The sequence below is a fragment of the Calonectris borealis genome, chromosome 1 (assembly GCF_964195595.1).
Source record: "Calonectris borealis chromosome 1, bCalBor7.hap1.2, whole genome shotgun sequence".
Lineage (NCBI taxonomy): Eukaryota > Metazoa > Chordata > Aves > Procellariiformes > Procellariidae > Calonectris > Calonectris borealis.
This window is the reverse complement of record NC_134312.1, coordinates 136140553-136159855: the sequence shown is the minus strand read 5'-3', so window position 1 is coordinate 136159855 and position 19303 is coordinate 136140553. Positions and strand designations below refer to the sequence as shown.

Sequence of the window (19303 nt, the reverse complement as noted above, 5' to 3'; positions counted from 1 at the left end):
GTACGTTAGACATTAAAAGTCAGATGATTTTAATTCCACCCTGGATGTAATACCTGATAAACAAAAGAGACAACCTGCTGTTGTCTAATCATAAGATCTTTGCTTAAAAACTGCAAGACTACCAAGAAAGGCAGAGACTAAATACATCTATGGAGGACAATGTTCCTTTGATATGCATAGTGTGTAGCTCATTAATTGGCGACTCTTTGGCCCACTGTGTAGGTAATATGATAAAAATCTTGTGACATTGCAGTGCTGCAATACATCTGATTTTATTGTGGACCAGTCAATTCAAATCGGAATAGGCTTTTACTAGAACAGAGGCATTTGGTATTTGGGCATTTGTAGTAGATAATATCTATGAAGATTTATTTTTCGTATAGAGTTGTTGGATAAACATGTTGCCATGCAACTAGGATCGAATATTTAATAACACATATATTAGTAACGTTGTATCAACCAATAGGATACAGTACCCTGAGTTTACTTTGAGGTTATGGATACCAACCATAGCTAATTAATCAATATGGTAATAGGTTCATAAAAGATGAAAAAGGTGATAACTATAAACTTTCTAGAGTTGTTTTTCTATAGGTATTGAACCACGTCATGTATTCATATTCTTTCTGATAAGCTGTGATTGTGACTATAAGAGCATTTGTATTTTGTTAGACTAATCTTGATTCTTTTCCTAAAGGCAGCAGCTTAGAATTTGTGTATTCTTTGTGAACACGCATTTCCATTAATTGTTGGATTATTTATTTGTTATAAGCCAATAAACTAACAAACCAAAACAAGAAAAAACCCACCTCATTGAACAATTGGAACTCATGCTGTGCAGAAATGTATTTATTTTTTCACGTCAATATCTTCAGCTCATGAAGAAGTTTGAAATATAACATGCTGTGTCTTATTTCTTTGTAGGTCTCCTACGTAAAAGCTATCGACATCTGGATGGCCGTGTGCCTTCTCTTCGTTTTTGCTGCATTACTGGAGTATGCAGCAGTCAACTTTGTTTCACGGCAGCACAAGGAGTTTCTGAGGCTCCGAAGAAGGCAAAGAAGACAAAACAAGGTACAGCTGCTCTTTACTTGGGGTGACGGAGTCTGCCTGGACAGCATGCTGATATGCAGTTGATTTCGCACCTCAGTTCTTCTTGCCCTTGCAGGAGAATCTTATTCTAAAGTTTCCTTTTGAGTGAGTGACTCCTTCATAAAGAGCTGAAAACTTGCCACTAGGTTTATTTGCAGTTTATGAAGTTATTGATCAATGTCAATAGATTGGTCACTGATTCCAAGAATTTTATTCTCTTCTTGCAATTGCTGAGGCAGTTGTACCTTTACCTGTGAAACTGATTTTCTTCTGATCCCCAAATATTATGCTGTTATGTGACAACTACCAGCACATAAAGAACAGTTGGAAGCAATGACATAGAGGACCAATATTATTTCCTTGACATCATCCAGACGTGCTGACATCAGCACATGCTTGAGACGTGTCTTTTCTAGTGCTACCTAGCTAGTCATGCTAAAATGGGAGATTCCTTAGGGTAGCCTATTGCAGAGTGAGCAGCAGTTCTGCCCTCACTTCTAAACCACCAGGGACTGGTGTCTTTCCCAGCTGAAACCAGGAAACATGGCCACTTTAAAAAAGTGAAGGATTAGGACAATTTCTTCTCTACATTCTACTATTTCGCAGTTTGTTACTGATACTAGCTTCAAATTTTTAGCAAAGGGACTATTTGTGAGTATTGTCATCATATCATTTTATACCAGTGACTGAAATGTGGAAGAGAGGCTTGTTTTTAATCTAGATGTCAGTCTAGAAATATTTTTAGGAAGTCTGCCCAGCTTTCCTAATTTTTTCTTTGGTAAATGGAAAGACAAGAATAGACATTAAATTGAATTTTAGCCCAGATATGATCATTCCCACAACTATAAAGGTTTCCTCCTTCCTGTATCTATGTCACTGATTTTCAGTATCAGTAGAAACATTTAGGTTTACGCTGTACACATGCATTTGCTAGGTGAAGTAAATATTTGCTTGAGCTGCACGAGTGCTTCAAGCCACAAATAATGGTTTCCTTTACAAGAGGGATGACAACAATGGCACAGGGCATTTGTGTTTTGACAGGTCTGTCTAATAAATATTCTGTAGCTAATGCAATATTTGATGGATGCTCTGGGAAGCAATCCAGTGCTGTTCTCTAGTTTGATATTATTGTCCGGTGAATTGAGATTCCCGATAAGATTAGATTACAAGAGAGAGCAGAAATGCTTGCCCGTCTGCAGCCACACAGGCTGGATGCACTGCCACTGGAAGCCTTTGTTTCCAAAACCAGCATGGCAGCAGCAGAAGCTGCTGTATGGGGTCTGTAATTTCAGATTTGGATACCATGTCTTCTTCAGAGATGAACAAGTAGGCAAGAAGCCACCATTGGTAAGTAACAGTATCCAGTGGCATCACTCAAAAATTATGAGGTTTTGGTCCATGGAAGTGGTTATTCATCTGTTGTGGGAATGATTATTCTGGTGACTATTAAAAGAAAGTTATTTAAAACCAAATCACCAGAAGACCTGTGTTTATCCTAAGCCAGTGGGTACATGGATTTTTTGCAAAATGGGTAATGCCTTAATTAAATACAAGGAAATATTCTGCTGGAGTAAGAGACACCTAACCATTTGCACAGGCTTGCTTTCACTTTTCCTATGAATCTGGTTGCATGAATTTCAAAACAGGGAATGATGTTACTAAGGCCATCTCTTTAGGAGGTGTTTTCTGCATCTCTTTACTTGAGTTTGTCTCTCACAATTTTCTCAGTTTATTTTGTCTTGAAAGTGATTCACATTGTTTTGCATGATGGTCTTCTCTAATTGAGTCATTCTTCTCTTTGTGTGTTGTGTATGTGTGTCATTGTGTTACCACTGTGATATTCTCATTCTTGCTGCTGCTATCTATGCTGACACTCTGGGGACAGGCACAGACTATGACTGTTGGGAATGAAAGCGTCGAGTCCGTGCGGCGCATGAATGGCTTGCGGAGCAAAGAGTCATCAGCTTACGGGACAGTGAATCAGATCGGCAATTCAAGTTTGAGGGTAAAACTGTAGTGAGAAAGAGAAAGCAAGAGAGAGTTTTAGTATGTGCGATGATGTCATAAATCAGCAAAATGGATGATTTTCATGGCATCACTAGTAGTCTCTTGTATTCTCTTTGCTAAACGTCCCCACAAAATATACAATACTGTCCCCAGCATGAACAGCAGTTTCATGTTGTACATTATTGTGGCCCATCCTTATGCTTGCTCTTTTCCATGGTTGGCTTGCGCCACCCCCATTCCAAACCTCCCAAAGAAAGTGCATGTATATTCGGTAGCCTGGTCCTGTATAAATGTAGGGGGGCGGGGGGGGGACAGGAGCATAGGAAATGCTTTGAGACAGAAAATCCCACATTGTGTCATCTTTCAGATGAGCATATTCCAACAAAACTTGGTATGTATAATGATGAAATGCATTTTTAATGCTACGATATTTATTCCTGAACTGTCAACTTGCAGTGTTCCTCCTCTTATGTCCTGAGCCCTGCTTAGTGGAGTATGAATATCTATGAATGAAAAAAAAATTTCGTTGGTTTCTTTTTATTTGCTTGGAGAAGAGCCATGGAGCTGAAATCTTATACGCAGCATAACGTGTAGCAGATCTGAAGCAATATGATAGCAGTTGATAGATCCAGATTACGGGTGAGTTGTGGAGGCAATAAAATCAGTGATGGAGAGAGAAATGAGCTTAGTGTGCAGCTCACTGCTTGGTACTAGTGGCTGAGAAATGAAATTTATTCATTTAAATAAAATGGGACCAGGATTTAAATCTCTCGGGACCTGATTTCCCAGAACAAAAACATTGCCTGAGCAGCTTTTGAGCTGTAATGGGCCTCTGACTTTGATCAAGCTCTGTAAAGTTACGTGATTATAAGATGCAGATGATTTCAGTGCATTTTGTACACTGTAAAGGGAATTAGTAGCTTTCAAAATCAAAGCAAAAATCACAGTTCACGTTACACAGCAAAATTAGGATAGAGGGTTTGTAATGCAATAAATTGTTCACTTTCAGAGCTACGATATCAAGCAGTAGAAGAGAGCCTTCTTTTCTGGATACCTTCTACTGTAGAAATAATCATATTTACACATATACAGAACTGAACATATAACGAAAAATTTCAGGGTCTCTCTAGAAGACAGGACCAATATTACTATGCTGTCACTGGAAAGCTGGTGCCACACAACTACAGAAACCGTCCAAGTACGTACTCAGTGTGGTGTGTCTTATCAGTCACATAGTGCTAGTAGTCCAGCTAAGGTTCATGTAAGGCTTGGTTACCCTCTCCCTAAGGAACGCTTGCAGAAAGCTCTCTTCTACTTTTGAATACTGTGGATTACATATGCGGCCAGGACAGTAGGCAGAGGGGCCATGTCGCTGCAGTACTTTTGCTGCAAAGCCCTGAGAGCTGGAGCTGCACTGGCGTTGATTTCCCCTGGAGAACTCCCACCACAGAAGCGATGTGCACTTGAGAGGTGAACAGAGGAGACATACCAAGACAGAGGTTTCTGGACCAATGCTACCATAGCTGCAGCTCGGTATTTTTCTGCTCAAGAGAAGGACATTTGTGTACAGAGGAGAACAGAGCAACAACTGGTGCCAGAAGAAACCTCACAAGCAGGGAGCTTGACTTGATGAGGTATTGCTCACTGAACTAGGGTTTATGGTAAATGCGAATCTAAAAGTCACAGGCAAGTGATTGTGACACAGTCAAGAGAAGACAGTGTAAAAGAGGGGTGATTGATTGAATATTTATACTGCATCATTCAGTGCTAATCTGGGGAGGGAAAAAATAGGTGCGAAACCATGCCTGACCAGGATTCCTGGGTTTAGCAGCTAGATCTACAAAAGAAGAAAGATACTCTTCTCAGTTTTATAAGCCTATATCTCTGTCACTGCTTTCATTATTGCTTCTGCAGGGTCTTGTTCTTCTTACTGCTGCAACCCTCAGAGCATTGCATGAAAGCACAAGATACCTTAAGAGACTGTCAGATCTCTTAAGCCAAAGATCAGACTGGTTAATGTTTCTCTAGGAAAGTCCAGGTTGTGTTGTTGACAGTCCAGAAATTGTATTTACTGCTGAACCATTGACCTGTCATTGCATTAGAACAGATGGCACTATCAGGACCTGTTGCCATCTTCCATACTGAATAAATCCCTATATCCTCAGGTAATCAGTGCTTCAACCTGTCTGCCTTCCCCGTGCAGTTTCTGTTGGAGGAAGGATTCAATGCTTGTCCTAAAGATTTGTGTAGTCTTCCTGCTCACGGTGAAATACACCCAACAGTAGCAATACTTCACTGCTGAGAGAAATGGTTGCCTATTTATTATATATCATGATACTACTTTTTGCATAGAGAGACTACAGGCCACAGAAGCCGTGAGTCTGATGGTACTGAGGATGTAGTACAGTTTCATTATATTAAAACCTAAATTTGCATAGTGCCAAATCACCTGAAAGAAAGGAACTTCTTTTTTAAATATAATTTGTAATAATCAAACAAGATTTGCTTATTTTTCAAAATGATGTGTTTCCAGGGAAGCAGAAGAACTCTGTTTACACAGGTTCAGTCATCCCTTTTTTAAAACAGTAATTATTATGTTATACGTTCAGTAGTCAAAATGACGCACGGTACACTAGTATTCATACCATCATCTCAGAGATGACTTCCTAAATTATATGTGCGATGGTTACCACTGTGACCAAGAATAGGGGTTAAGTTTGGGACCGTTAGTGTTAAAAGCAATACTTTATAGCTTGAACAAAAAACTGTGCAGCTGGAGGCTGTGACAGACTTTAATCCCATGTGCAGGGAACACAGAGCAATACAAATAACAGTGCTGCAGCCAGGGGGGTTCACATGCATGCAGATTAGCAAAGGGAGGCACAAATGGTGTTTTTAAATGAAGGCGCTAGGACTGAGACTAAGTGATTACAGCAGCAAAGGATAACTCCACTAAGCAAAGATGGCAGCACCTGGACGAGTGCTTCAGAGAACTGCTGGTCTCTGGATGGAGCTGCAGGTGGCAAGGCAGGTGCCCCAAGTGCCCAAAGTCACGGCAACTGTCAGGATGATACAATATTTCCATCTTTAAAAAGGAGAAGAGTACACATTGAGCAACAGTGGTTTTCAAAGGCTGTCTCTGCCATTTTAATCATAGCGAAACCCTTCTGTTAGAGCTCCCAAACAATTTTCTAAGATTTTCTAGCCTTGCCCATTGAAAACAATCAGTGCCTTCAGCCTGACTTTGCCTTTAAAGCACGTGGTACTACTGTCCCTGGCGGAAATTTTTGCCCGCTAGCACCCGTGTGCGCCGCACTCGGCGGGATGACGTGCACGCCTCGCGTTATGTAAGGTGCCGCATCATGTGAATAATGGAAGTGCTCAAGGAAAACCCTTTTTGCTGAGCTATTTTTGGTACTCACCAGGCGAGCTCAGGCACACGAGTTTCATTGTGAAAAATAAGAACCCGAGTCTGAACGGCTTTCTCTCTCACACACATCTTGCTTACTTAACGGATTAAAGAGCATGTAGCTTCTGCTGTAGATAAACACCCTCAAGATATTGCGGTTACTTTTCTTTTTCCAGGGCAATTGCATTAGCGCTTTAATGTAACTGCACAGAAAAATCCAGCAGAAGATAAAAACACAAAAATGATCATTTAGCTTGAAGTTACAGTCCTGCATACGACTGCACAGAACCAGTTAAATAATAGACGCAATACATTTCAACATGTTCCCGTGTCACCTTGTGACTTCATCTGAATGTCCTTGTCTGTCATTTTATTGCGAGCATGAATAGGCTAGGAATGGCCCTAGTTAACAGCAGTCAAGTATCTTTATTGTTTATTAAATGGACTTACCACAGTGAGTTTAAACATTTAAACAAAAGCATCATTTTAAACTGGAAAAACATCTGGATATAAATCCTTAGCCTAGCTCTAGGCACAAGTCTAAAGAGAGACAGGAGTCCCCAAAGAAAGATCAACCTGTCGGAAAAGAAGCAGTTCAGCCATGGGGATGGTATCCAAGCAATGGATCAAAAATCTAGTAAGAGCAGTTTGTCCAGGTGGACAGACTAAGCTCACTGGAAATGCAGATTTTCCAGTGAAAAGCACACACAGACAAAGAAACAGTAAAAGAGAGATTTTTTTTTTATAAGGGACTGTTTACAAGTGTCGTTAAAAGTGAAATGGAAGCTTTTCCCTCCCTTTTTGGAGGAAGGAAGGTAAAAAAACTCAGAACAAGTATCTGTGTTTCATGTGTTTTACAGCCTCAGACATAATAAGATGATGGACTACACGGGGTGGATTTTTCGCCCCAAACCAAGAAACAGAAGAGAAAAAGGGTAGTTACATTTCAAGGGAGAGAACTCTGAAAACCAAATAAAAATTTGGGTACACTAAACATTCTGTTATCAAAGACAGACTAATTTATGCAACATGTAATACCAGCTCCTGAGAAAGACCTTCAAATATCAACTCCCAAATATCCAAGCATTAATTAAAGCTGGTAGACTACAAGTGTGCAAGCTGAAGTAATGGAATCCAGGTACCAGAGTAGAGGCAAAGCCAGGAGAACAAAATCAGGAGAACAAAATTCATAGTTCTGGGGGGAAAAAAAATGGAGGAGAGGGAAAAAATGCCTAGTTTAGAGGTGGTGGAAACCAGAGAAGTGGAGAACTTCTGGGGAGTTGGTAAGGCTGCAGAATGGTGAATCTTTATATCCACTTCAATGATCAGAGTGGTGCAACATGGAGTACTCAGTGGCAGCAGGGGACAGAAAATCAAATGGTAGGGACCAGGCGTGGCACCAAAGCAGCAAGTAGGACATGATACGGTATAATGAGTCCTGCTGGCCAGGTGGTAAATACTGTAGCAAATTACTCCTTAATGTTAAATAAGATATGAACAGGATATAAGCATTGTAAAACTAGGTTTAAAGAGGCTACAGAGCAGTAATATTACAAAATTTCAGATCTGGAATGACAAAATGACTGTATGCTGCACCACCTGGGACAGGTAGGACTGCAAAAGCCAGAAGGAATACTCAATAAAGTTTTTTTTGTTTGCTCAGTAGTGTTACTTTGCTTTAGAAACCCCGAGTCCTCTCTTGTACCTCGCCTGCACGCAGTGGCTGAAAGGATCAGCTCTGAACTGACAAGCCTTGGGGACTGAAGTCTGCACTTCACTCAAGTGAGTTTGTCCTGATAGTTACTCATGAACAGCAGGAAACACGCCAGAAATGAACTCTGCAGTTTTCCAGCTCATGAAAGGTACTCTCCAGCTGGGTGCAAATGTCTCATTTCTTATTATACCTAGGGGAGAGTGCAAACTGAAAATAGGGCAGAGGAAGCTAGAAAGAGCCAGGAAACAGTGTTCTTATTTTTGATGCTTTAAAGCAACAAGAAGTAGCTTTTCAAGAACCACTTGCCACAGGCGCAAGCTTTTATTTTCCAGATTATTTTAGAAAATGGTGATTTTTTTGCTGGATGTGTTCTGGCCCACCGTATTTCATGGAAAAAAACCCAGCTAAATATGTGTTTCATGATAAAAAAATGAAGAAAGGGGACTTCAGGAGGGGTATGTTTAATGAAAACTGCCCCTACCCAAGACTCCAGAAAGAGTGTGAAAAACCATTACAGTCCCAAGATTTAGGCAGAAGGGGTCAAGGAAACAACTTTGCCCCAAAGTTGGCTCCTTTGTTCTTTCCCTGTAGGTAGCTTATCTTTACTGTTTTCTTGCCCAGAGTCAGGACCCACTAAGGGTCTCAGGATTTCTCATTGCAGTGATGGTCAAGTCCTCTTTCCAACAGGGCGTGAAGACACCTGGGAGGAGAACAGTTTCTGATCCCACATTGCCAGGGGTCCATCACAACGCTTCATATCAGTTCTGAGTTCTGTCCCAAGCTTCATTTTCAACAGCAGAGTATTTCAGCATGAATAAATATAAATTAGTGTTTCTGCAAGAAAATGAAAGGGTTGTGCAGTTAGAGCCAAGCATAATGCAGGCTGAGAATACCAGCACTGCTGTATCCGTGTATTTCTACCCTGACTTGCAACTGTGCTCGCCCTGCGCATCTCCAGAGCATAGTACGCCAGTTGTATCAAATTACATAGTAAATTGGGGAGATGGGCAAGTGTTCAGTAGGATCCATGAAATGCGTATTTACATCTGACCCAATTAATCCCATTCTCCACAGGGGATAGAAGCTGCTATTTGAATGTAATTAATTGTGAAGCATTCTGTAATGATGTTGTCCAAATGACATTGTGCAAAACCAAATTGTATTAACTAGACTGTTGAAACCTCATGCTGTCTCAAGGTCTGAAAAGCTTCATGGGTTCCAGTAAAATCCAGTTTTTATAGTACTTCTAAAAAAGTGGAGATGAAGCCATTTGTTTCTCTATCTTTTTTTTTCCAGAAGGAATACAACATTGTTTAGTCATTTCTATTCAAGTTAACAGCCATTGCTTATGGCAAACTGATCAGTCAGAGCCTGATTCTGACACATTTAGTTTGATTTAATGATCAGACATGTTTATTTCACTTGATCCACTGCTAGAGCAAGATGCTATTTACTGTAAATATGGATATTCATACTTGGGTATTTCTCTTGCTGCCTGTTTTTTGGGGGTTTTTTTAACTGTTTTTCTTTTTTTGTAATAACACTAATCTATCTTGCACAAAAGAAGCAATTGGCTAACTGGGAGTAGATGGATAGGTGGGGAAGGAGATTTTCTTTGCTACAACATGAGGAAGGGCCTAGAGATAGTTACACTGGAAGGAATAAACACCTTGAAGTTCTACCTATTCTGAGTGCTTGTTGCTGAGTCTTCCCAGAGTCTTCACAAAGACCCATTTCAAGTTGGGAGAATCTGAATACTCCTTGCCAAGCCCAGCCACAGGTCACTAAAAATTTACCCACTTCTGCTCTTGTGACTGGACTCTCCCCATGGCATCTCAGAGCTGGCACAGCCCTGGATCTTCCCACACAACACTTCTTTACTACAGCAGGATCAATGTCAAGAAGGACTTGCTATTGGAAAGCTCAGTTTTCCAGTGGCTGGTTGAATATACCTGGCATACTGAGTGTGCCAGAGTGTTTTTAGCTCTTGGATAAACAGATTGGAAAGGTCAGAAAAGGCTACTGTGGTTGCCTAAACACATGGAGTAACAGAAGTCCAGAATCCTACCTGTGAATTTCTGCTTCGAGCCTGTAACTTCTCTCTAAGCGATAGCATAGCTCTTTGAATCATTTAACTTCTAACCTGTGTATGTAATTTCTCACACAGATATTGTGTGTGCATTGGTACACACTCATACATATATAATCCACTGCATAAATGCAAGTTATTTTACCAAGTTGCCAAGGTTTTAATTTCTCTGTGATATCACGACAAGACTCCTAGGAGACATGATGCCTTTGTTTTCATGTCTCACCTCACTCTCTTCAAGCTGTTCTCCATGTAGTTTTCTGAGATAACTCTTTCTGCTAGTCATGTGGAAGTGCTCTGCCTGTGACTGACTCATTCATTTTTCTGTTAAGTCTTCCCAAGCCTGCTGGTAGTAGAGACTTGCCTTCAGGTGCTCTGTAATCTTCATCTGTCAAAAGAATAAATAATTAAGAATGGAGATCACAAACCCTGTTCATTAGAGATTACTTGAGTTGCACAAACGTGAGATCTTGCATGCCATTCTAGGAAAGTAAGTTGTGTATTTCCTCTTTAGGATGTAACATTTTGCAGGTACCTGCATGCAGCAGCCCTGATATTCTCTAGCACGAACTTTCTGAGAAATTAATCTATCTGTTGACTGTTAATTCATGCTAGCTTTCTCTTCCACTTCCATGGAGGGCTCACTTTTCTGATATGGTTTGTTTCTGTTGTCAAATTGACAGGAAAGATCTGTACAACAGATATTTATGAAAAAAAAACAAAGGGTTTTACCACATTCACAGTCTTCAGGTTTTGCAAAACACAGTGTAGAACCAGACACTAAGTCCCCTCATTTGCCCCATCTGCAGAATTTTCAACTTGTTTCAGGCTTTTTTCTGTGCTGAGCATGGCGGGCAAGGGAAATTATAGCAAGTCTAATCAAGCGTGATACCACCACAGGCTGGTGAGATAGAGAAAACTTGTGCATCACAGGATGCTCTTTTAGAGCCCTTGGTATCTTTTGCCTGGAAGACGTACAAGGTCCTAATACTCTTTTTTCACCATTACCTACCTATTAGATGAATTAAGATGTATTTTTCTGGTCCCATATGTTTCATTGCATGTGCAGTATGGGTGCTTATACTGCATAATACTCTGTCCTAACTTTGAAAGGTTGGTGACCCTGCCACTTTCACGGGACTTCCCATGCAAAATTTGGGGGACATTCTTGTGTTTGCAGATATTTACACCAATGAGTGGATACTCAAGTCTTCTGAAAATCACTTTGTGCTCTTGCTCACTAATTTTCCAGCCCTACCAATAGACTATATAGGTATTTCCTATAACCTTCCAGTGGCTTTTGCAGAAGACAATTACCTTTCTTGCAAGTTTTGCAAGTTCTTGCCCCATTCTTTACAGCGGAGCAGTGGCAAATTATGCAACTATTCAACTACATTTTCCTTATTAGACCAAAATATCAGCTAATCTTCCATCAGACAGGTCCCTCCTTGGGTGTTTGTGCATGTACGTGTGTGTGTGTGTGTCTAAGATGAAAAACCAGAGGAGGCGTAACATATTTTAGATATTATTCTCCCTACATTAGCTTTACACTGTATTTCCCACACAGGTCACTGGATTTCTTTTGTGCCTGTCTACCTAGTAATTGCCAGTTTTCTCCAGGCTCTCATATGGTGGCATGACCTGCCGTGACTAGGCTTCAGCTTTTCTGAATTTATTAATTCTAGTTTTCTCTCTGAGCCTCTTACGTTTGGGTATCATGCTTCTCACTCCAGGTAGCCTCACCAATATTTCCACTAATGATTTCCCTAGCAAAACTAAAGAGGATTAGTTGTTTCTTGATTTATCTGCTACTTCCAAAATTAGTGGTCTATATAGCTTTTTTTAATTACTTTTCAACCCCTTCCTACCAAGCATGAGCTTACTTGCTTTTCTTCTTTCTTCTTCTTCTTGGCTTTTCGGCCTAGTCAATGTGTTCTTCATGTAGCATTTATTTTCAGCTTAACCTTTCTACCTAGCAATAGTCAAATTTCTTATCACAGATCCCATAAAACTGGATTCCTACCAGAAATAATAGATCTTTATTATAGATTTAAAAAAAAATGCTTGTAAATAATTGTTTTAGTAATGCCTACAGAAATGTATAATGTTTTAGGTTTAGATTCTTGTTTTCAGGTTTACATCTTAGGCAAAATGAACTTGCCACCTGTTCAAGCTAAGCATGCTGCATTATAGTCAGAAGGCAAAGGGACTTGCTAGGAACATTTCTTCTGATTATTATCCAAACTTGTTAAATAGCCAGTGTAGCTTTGAAATTCATGGGGCAGCTGTTCAGCAACTGGCTGCATGTCTTCGCTGTGGGAAGCTCCATCTGGAGAAGATAAACCCCAAGAAGGCTGTCCCATGTTAGGCCAGGGCTCTGCCTGGTGCAGGAAGCTCTCTGTGACAGCAATACGTCCTCGATGCATCCTTCTGGGCTCCAGGACTTTGCAGCTCAAGGACTTTCTAAGCCAGAAGTGGTATTTTTGTGATGAGTAGATTTACTATTTATGGATCGAGCAGTCAGTTCAATGTGATGATTTATGAATTATTAAAACACTTTTCTTAAACTTGCTACGAGTTTTTCGTATTAGCTCCTCAGCATTTATGGAACTAACAATACATATGGCCACTGGAGCTGCCAGGAGTGCATGTTGGGAGTGAAAAGGGTGTTGGAAGTGGAGGAAGATCTTGTGCGAGGTTAATCAAGACATAAAAATAACCAAAACTATATATTAGATGAACGGAAACAGGATGGCTAATGGTTTTGCAAATTGTAATGGATATTTGCAGGGTTCAGTCGGTATTTGTCATGAACAAAGTAATATTGAGTTCAGTGACTGTGCCTGCAAGGAGAGCAAGGTTGAAAGAGAAAGGAAGAGAGCTAGTTATGCTAGTCTTCTTTCCTGATCTGAGGTATTTCTCTTTACACAGTTACATGAACAAGGGCAGGAACAAATTTAGCATATTTAAGGACTTACCGTAAGCCAACTTCAACCTGCCATTTCAGATTTCTCAGGTGGTGGCTGGGGGTCCTTACTCCATGCAAGCAAGGAAGCAAAAACAACAGAGGAAAGCAAGATTATTTGCTCCCATAATTAAAAAAAAAAAATATCATGGAGCACTAAGTCAGTGCTGCTGTTCCAAATCTTCACCTTTCACATCAACTTCAGATCTTACATAAAAGCAATTGATTAGCCAGCTGTTGAGTTCTTTTTTTTAAATGTTTTTGAGCACTGCCATTTTGTTCCTTATTTTGGAGATGTCCTAGATTTGTCTGTCATGAACTTCGGTGGAGTCAGTTCTGTATTTTTCACTAATGGGCTGGTCTTTTATTATTCTGCCCTTATTGTTACCTGTGCTGGATGTTCGTGCTGTGGAGATATAAACTGTACTTTTTCATAGGGACCAAACAGGCATGAGAGAAAAGAGTAATAAACAGTCCAGAGACGGTAGTCTTTTGCAGGCACAGAAAATGTCTTGCTCCCTAGCTGTAAATACTCTTTTTTTTCAAGTTTGCACAAAGCGACAGCTCTTTTAAGATGCTCTGGTGCTGTATGCCCCTGTTCTTCTATTACTTCTAGGTACTAGGATGCCTGTTTGTGTTGTCTGTCTCTTATTTGCTCTTTGATCATTGTTCACATTCCCTTGGGGCTTATCTTCCGTCATTTTGTAAAATAATCTGTAAAATAGATTATTTGTAAAAATCATATTTGTAAAAATAAGCTATTTGAATTTTGCTTTTTGACATGTGAAGACTGATGATTTTGTCACCCTTCTTTGTTCTGTTACTGCTCTTCCCTTTGGTGAGTTATCATCTTGTGGGTATTTGCGTAGCTGGGGTGGAATAACAGGCTTATATCATGACAATAGTTTTTTTTCATCACATGCTGTGTTTGAACCTAACAGCTGTTATTTCCTGAATATTTTTCAAACCTCACGTGAGGCTAATCGTTTTATTGCATGTAGCATCCCAGCCAGTGTTCTTAGCCTCGCTTTTTTTCTGTCACTGCTGCACATTCCTTGCTGCCAAACATGACTCCTTGTGAGTCTGTCAAATATTTACCTCCTTCAGCTATGAAACAAGAACCTAGTTCTTCTGCAGTGAGGTCTTATTCATCAGAGGGGAGACAGAAGGGTATTTTGGGGGGCATACCACACTTTATCCCTTGTGTGAGCTGCAGGCTGCCTCACTCCCAAAGCACTGTACCCCAGGGGTACAGGGGTGCCCCAGGGGTAATCAGCATGCCATGGTGGGATGTGAATTTTGACCTTTCTTTTCCCACAAGTCCTCCCCTTTTGCCTTCCATATCAAAGCGAAGATATCTTAGGAATAGGTACCAAATTCATGTGAATCTGGGCACCTTTTCTGCTGGCAGCTTTCGAAGCATGTTTAAAGCATTACAACGTAGAGAAAGCTGTTTGGTCTGGATGGTTATTGACTTCTATTCTGTTCTTCGAACTACAAACACAGAATCATAGGATAGCAGGGAACAGGACCAGAAGAGCCCTTGAGAGCCAGCTGGCAGAGCGGGCACCAAGCAGTACGCTGGGAGATTTACAGTTGCTGAAAATATTAATCAGTGCTCTTAAACAGTTTCTTCTGTAATGTGCCCAATATATCAGGAGTGAGTTTAAGAGAGATTTGTGAGGGATTGCTCCTCAGGGAGACTGTGAGCTGAATTATATCTCATTGTGGATGTGCTGACCCGCAGTTGAGTATTTCTGATTTACACCCTGTAATTCTCCTTGACTTGCAAGTACTCCTGAAACAAAGGTCAGTAAAAAAGTCTCTGAACAATTATTTACTATTCTGGACAGGAATAGCAATAGGCTCTTTCTATCCTAAGGCTCTTTGTTTCCCCTTTCTTCTGCAGCAGCACAGGTTACAGCTGCAGATATGCTGCTGAAATACAGCTACACAAGTTTGTATTTTGTAACTTGTGCCAATCTCCTACTGAGCTGTCTGAGTCTGTGCTCTCGTCCTTTCTTAGCACTGAGAACTGCCCTTCACTCTATAGCCCCTTTTAGAGGTTACTTCTAATTTTAACTTCTGTCTGGACTGAGGAAACCATTTTTCAACACATAGACGAGGAGCCAGGATTAATTCAATACTTATTTTGACAGTGATATAAAACCCATACATGCACGATGCAGTCTAAAAACAACCTGCCTGAGCAATTAGCTCAGTAATCAGACCTTTAAAGAACAGTGGCAGAACAGCAGAGCTATGGATTAGGATGCACGATGATTTTCTTTATTTAATAGAAAAGCATGCAGAATTTTAATTATGATCAGGAGATTTTACGTTTGCTGCAAGTACTCATGTGGGTTGCTAACGTGACAACTGTGGTTTGGCAAGGAAGGACCACACAAGGCAAGACTTGAAAACTGGCAAGTAGGAATACAGTAACTATTTAATTTTGGACCCTGCAAGAGAACACACATCTGAAATGAATATGTGACAAGTGGGGAGTATTGGATTTCTGTGTGAGGAGTTGACAAGTCAGACAAACAGCAGACATATATCATATGTGATGGTGAAAAGATCACATCATTTATAACCTTTGAAGCAACAGGAAAACTGAAAGCAACATCATCTTATAATGATCTAAGAGAGAACTGTCTCTTTTTTTATTTCTCCCTGGTTATATATAGCTGTTAGAGAGGGCCCTGCTGGGCAGAAAATGGAGCATATGATCAAGGGCAGTCCAGTGAGTCAATTTACTGACTAATACTGTAGATTATCATGTCAAATATATAGCACCAGCAGTATGAACAATAATGAAGCCTAGTTTATTTCTTTCCTGTAAATTGAAATGAAGATGTGATTGGAATTGTCACACCTTGGATATATGAGCCAGATTCACTTAATCATCCAAAACGAATGGCCTTATTCTTTATATTGACGTTTATTTTAGGAGCCATTCCAAGACTGGCAAGCTGAAACCATCTATTTAAATGTGTCAAACACGTTTAAAATATCCTCTAGACAGCTGTCCCCTCAGGTGATGGTTCAATGGTCTCGCGCTTTGAAATACCTGCTCCCCTCAGACCCAAAGAAGGGCTAACTCAGCCTTTCATCCTGTGGGGAGAAATCATTCAGAGCAGCGTCATGCAGAGATACTGCAAATGAACTCCGGGATCATCAACAAACCATCCAGCCATGAAGCCGACAGGCCAAAAGACTCATAGAAGCCCCAGCTGGCCATCGAAAGGAGCCTTTCCTTGCCTGGTCTTCTGTCTTCTCGTGCTTCAGAGTGTCAGTGGGCAAGCATGAGGAGGGGGTGTTGCCAATACTCCACGGGTCTTCTTCCATTAGTTTTGTTTTCTTTCCAAATTACAGAGAGAACATATCCATGTGTTTTGTAGGTTTGCTGATCAGTAAGGTGGTATTCTCTGTAACGTCAAATTGAACACCACCTGAAAAGAAGGTACAGTTAGAAATATGGTGAAAATTCCACTCCATACAAAAGGGGTTAATTTTAATTTAGCTGTACAATAGCAAGGTTCTTGTGTTTTATTGGTGTCCAAGCTCCAGGTGAAAGTCTGATCACCTTTTGGTCTGTCAAAATTCTAGCATGAGCAAAAACTTAGGGAAATAACATTTGAATTGCAAGTCATTGCCATTCCTTCAGGGATGAAAAGAGTACATAATCAATGCTATTGATTTCTAAACTCCTTTCTCCAAGAAGAGAGCTGAGAGTAATTGGAGAGACATTTACTAACTGTTTGCTAAAGATAAGTCACAAAGCCCAAATATTGCTTATCTTTTAAGTACAATTTCCTGAAGGTGATGTGTAAACTAATATAGAAATTAGCACAGTGTTATAAATTTAGCACATCTAAGGAAAAGCAGATGGTACTGCTGTGATTGGACATGTCATTGGAGTATTCCAGAGCATGCCAAATCTTTTACCTATTACTATTTGCATATACTACCACGTTACTCAGTTTTCGGTAGACCAGAACAACATGTACTATGCACAAATAACAACTCTTTTTGCTGAGCTTTAAACTTAGAATAAAAATGAAATTCCATTCGCTGGTTTTGCAGCACTCATTGTGTTCATTTTCCAAAGCCTCCAAAAGGTTCATGTTGCACGTTCTGGGCGGTCAGAACAAAGGCACAGACTGCTCCATGGGCCAACGCACTCGGCGATCTTCAGCTTTCCATGCCAGGAATGGAGCATGCTGCATGTCATGAACAGTAGTGCAAATGAGAAGCGATACATTTCAAAATGCTTTGTGGTACTGGAAATTCTTTGAGCAATTAAGAGCTCTGTGGATATTCAAACGTGGAAGGTTTTAATTTTTTAAAAAATCAACTATTTCCCGGTTATTCTTGAAAAGTAGAATAACACCACTCAGTTCAGAGGTGGACTTGACAAGGTGGAACTCTACTTTTATGATTTGTCTTTTCTTTGGAGGAAGAGAATTTAACCACAAAGAGCAGAAAGAGGCAAGAGCAGATAGGGGTTGAGGAAGGAACTGAATTTTGCAAGCAGAAGGTGAAGGTCACGTATTTGGAAATCAGTGAGGATAAAAGCATCAAAGAGGAGGTAGGCAAGAGCAGAACTCGGAATTAGTGAGGCAAAATGTATGGTAGAAAAAAGTAGAAAAAGGGTCAAGAAGAGAAGAGACAGGTGCAGAAGGAAGGAGACAGGGAAGCAGAAGGACCAAGAGTGGCTATTGAATACCATTTCCTTAATCAATTTGCCACATTAGTGGTTTGAAGACCCCATTCATGTTTCCAGCTCAGAAGACAAACAAATCAGGTTAATGCCCACTCGTTATAAATGCACAGTGTGTGTGATATCCTATTGTGCAGTATTTAGGCTGCCCCCAAACCTATCGTCTTGTCTGATTCTGGCAGAGTGCTCCTGCCTGGTACTCATGAGGCTGTTGGACGTCCAGTGAAGTAGAAACCCATGCTGCTGGGTCTCCCTTTGTCTCGGTGGGCTCCTGCACTGCTTCATTCTCTGGCTTATTGGCATATTTTCTGAACACGATCCTTCCCCAGGTGTTATCCCCTCTCAAAAGTAAGACCTCAAGGTCAGTTGATCGTAGGCCCTCACAGTGAGTCCTGACCTCTTCAGTATACCCAAGGACAGGCTTCTGCAGAGCTCCAGCACTGCAAACACTGATTTAGAATTACTCCAGGACACATAAAAGATGAAACATACAACATGCACATTTCAGGAAGGCTGCTGGCATAACAACACTTTGTTTTGGTGTTATTCTTGCGCTCTCTTTGCTAGATAAATTAATTGGACAATTCTTCTCCCAGTTTCCTTGATATTCTTGAGCAAAACTTGAGTTCAGATAAGCATCTGGGATCCTTTCCCAAGAATACCTCTTCCACTGTTGTAGCCGTGCTTCCGCGTTTCATCTACCTGTACCTTTCAGTACTCACTTTTCTTATATACTATTAAATCTACTGTTTCAGGTTATCCTTTAATCAATTTTGCCAAGTAATAAAAGTCCATCACCAGGCGATCTGTTGCTTAGCTACTGGCCTGGGCAGATGGTCTCCTGGAGAGCTGCCAGCACCCCACCACAGAGCCTGGTTGTGGACAGAGAGGATTGGGAAGGTTTAATGACCCTTGCTCATTTGTTCTGTATCCCTGCTCTTCAGAACCTCATTCCCATCTGAAGGGGAAAAGCTATCAGAAGAGTTAGCATTTTGAGAAGTTATTCAAAATGGAGTTTGCAGTTTGATAAATGCTCTAGAGAGAGCTCCTAACCTTAAGCTGGAATACAAAAATTGTCACTAGGTGGACTTCTCACTAACAAATGCCTTTAGGGAATACAAAAGGCATTAGATGACTAAATTAAGTAGATGCCCACATGTACATGTATGTACACATATCTACATGTGTGGGTGCATACAGACTGTGTGAGTGTGTATATTTATGTGTGTGTGTGTAATACAGTAAAAGAAAACCTATAAACCCCATTTTAAATGAAATCTTATTTCATTTCCGTTGTACGC

General features: G+C 40.5%; 1 protein-coding gene across 2 annotated transcripts in view; it reads left to right on the top strand.

The window, feature by feature from the left end:
* The window catches only part of GLRA2 (glycine receptor alpha 2), a 129722-nt gene that overhangs the window by 99118 nt on the left and 11301 nt on the right, over window positions 1–19303 (top strand). For both annotated transcript variants that reach the window (XM_075175828.1, XM_075175818.1), the window contains exon 8: window positions 925–1074. In XM_075175828.1, the coding sequence (XP_075031929.1) occupies window positions 925–1074 (150 nt within the window). The remainder of the gene's footprint in view (window positions 1–924; window positions 1075–19303) is intronic.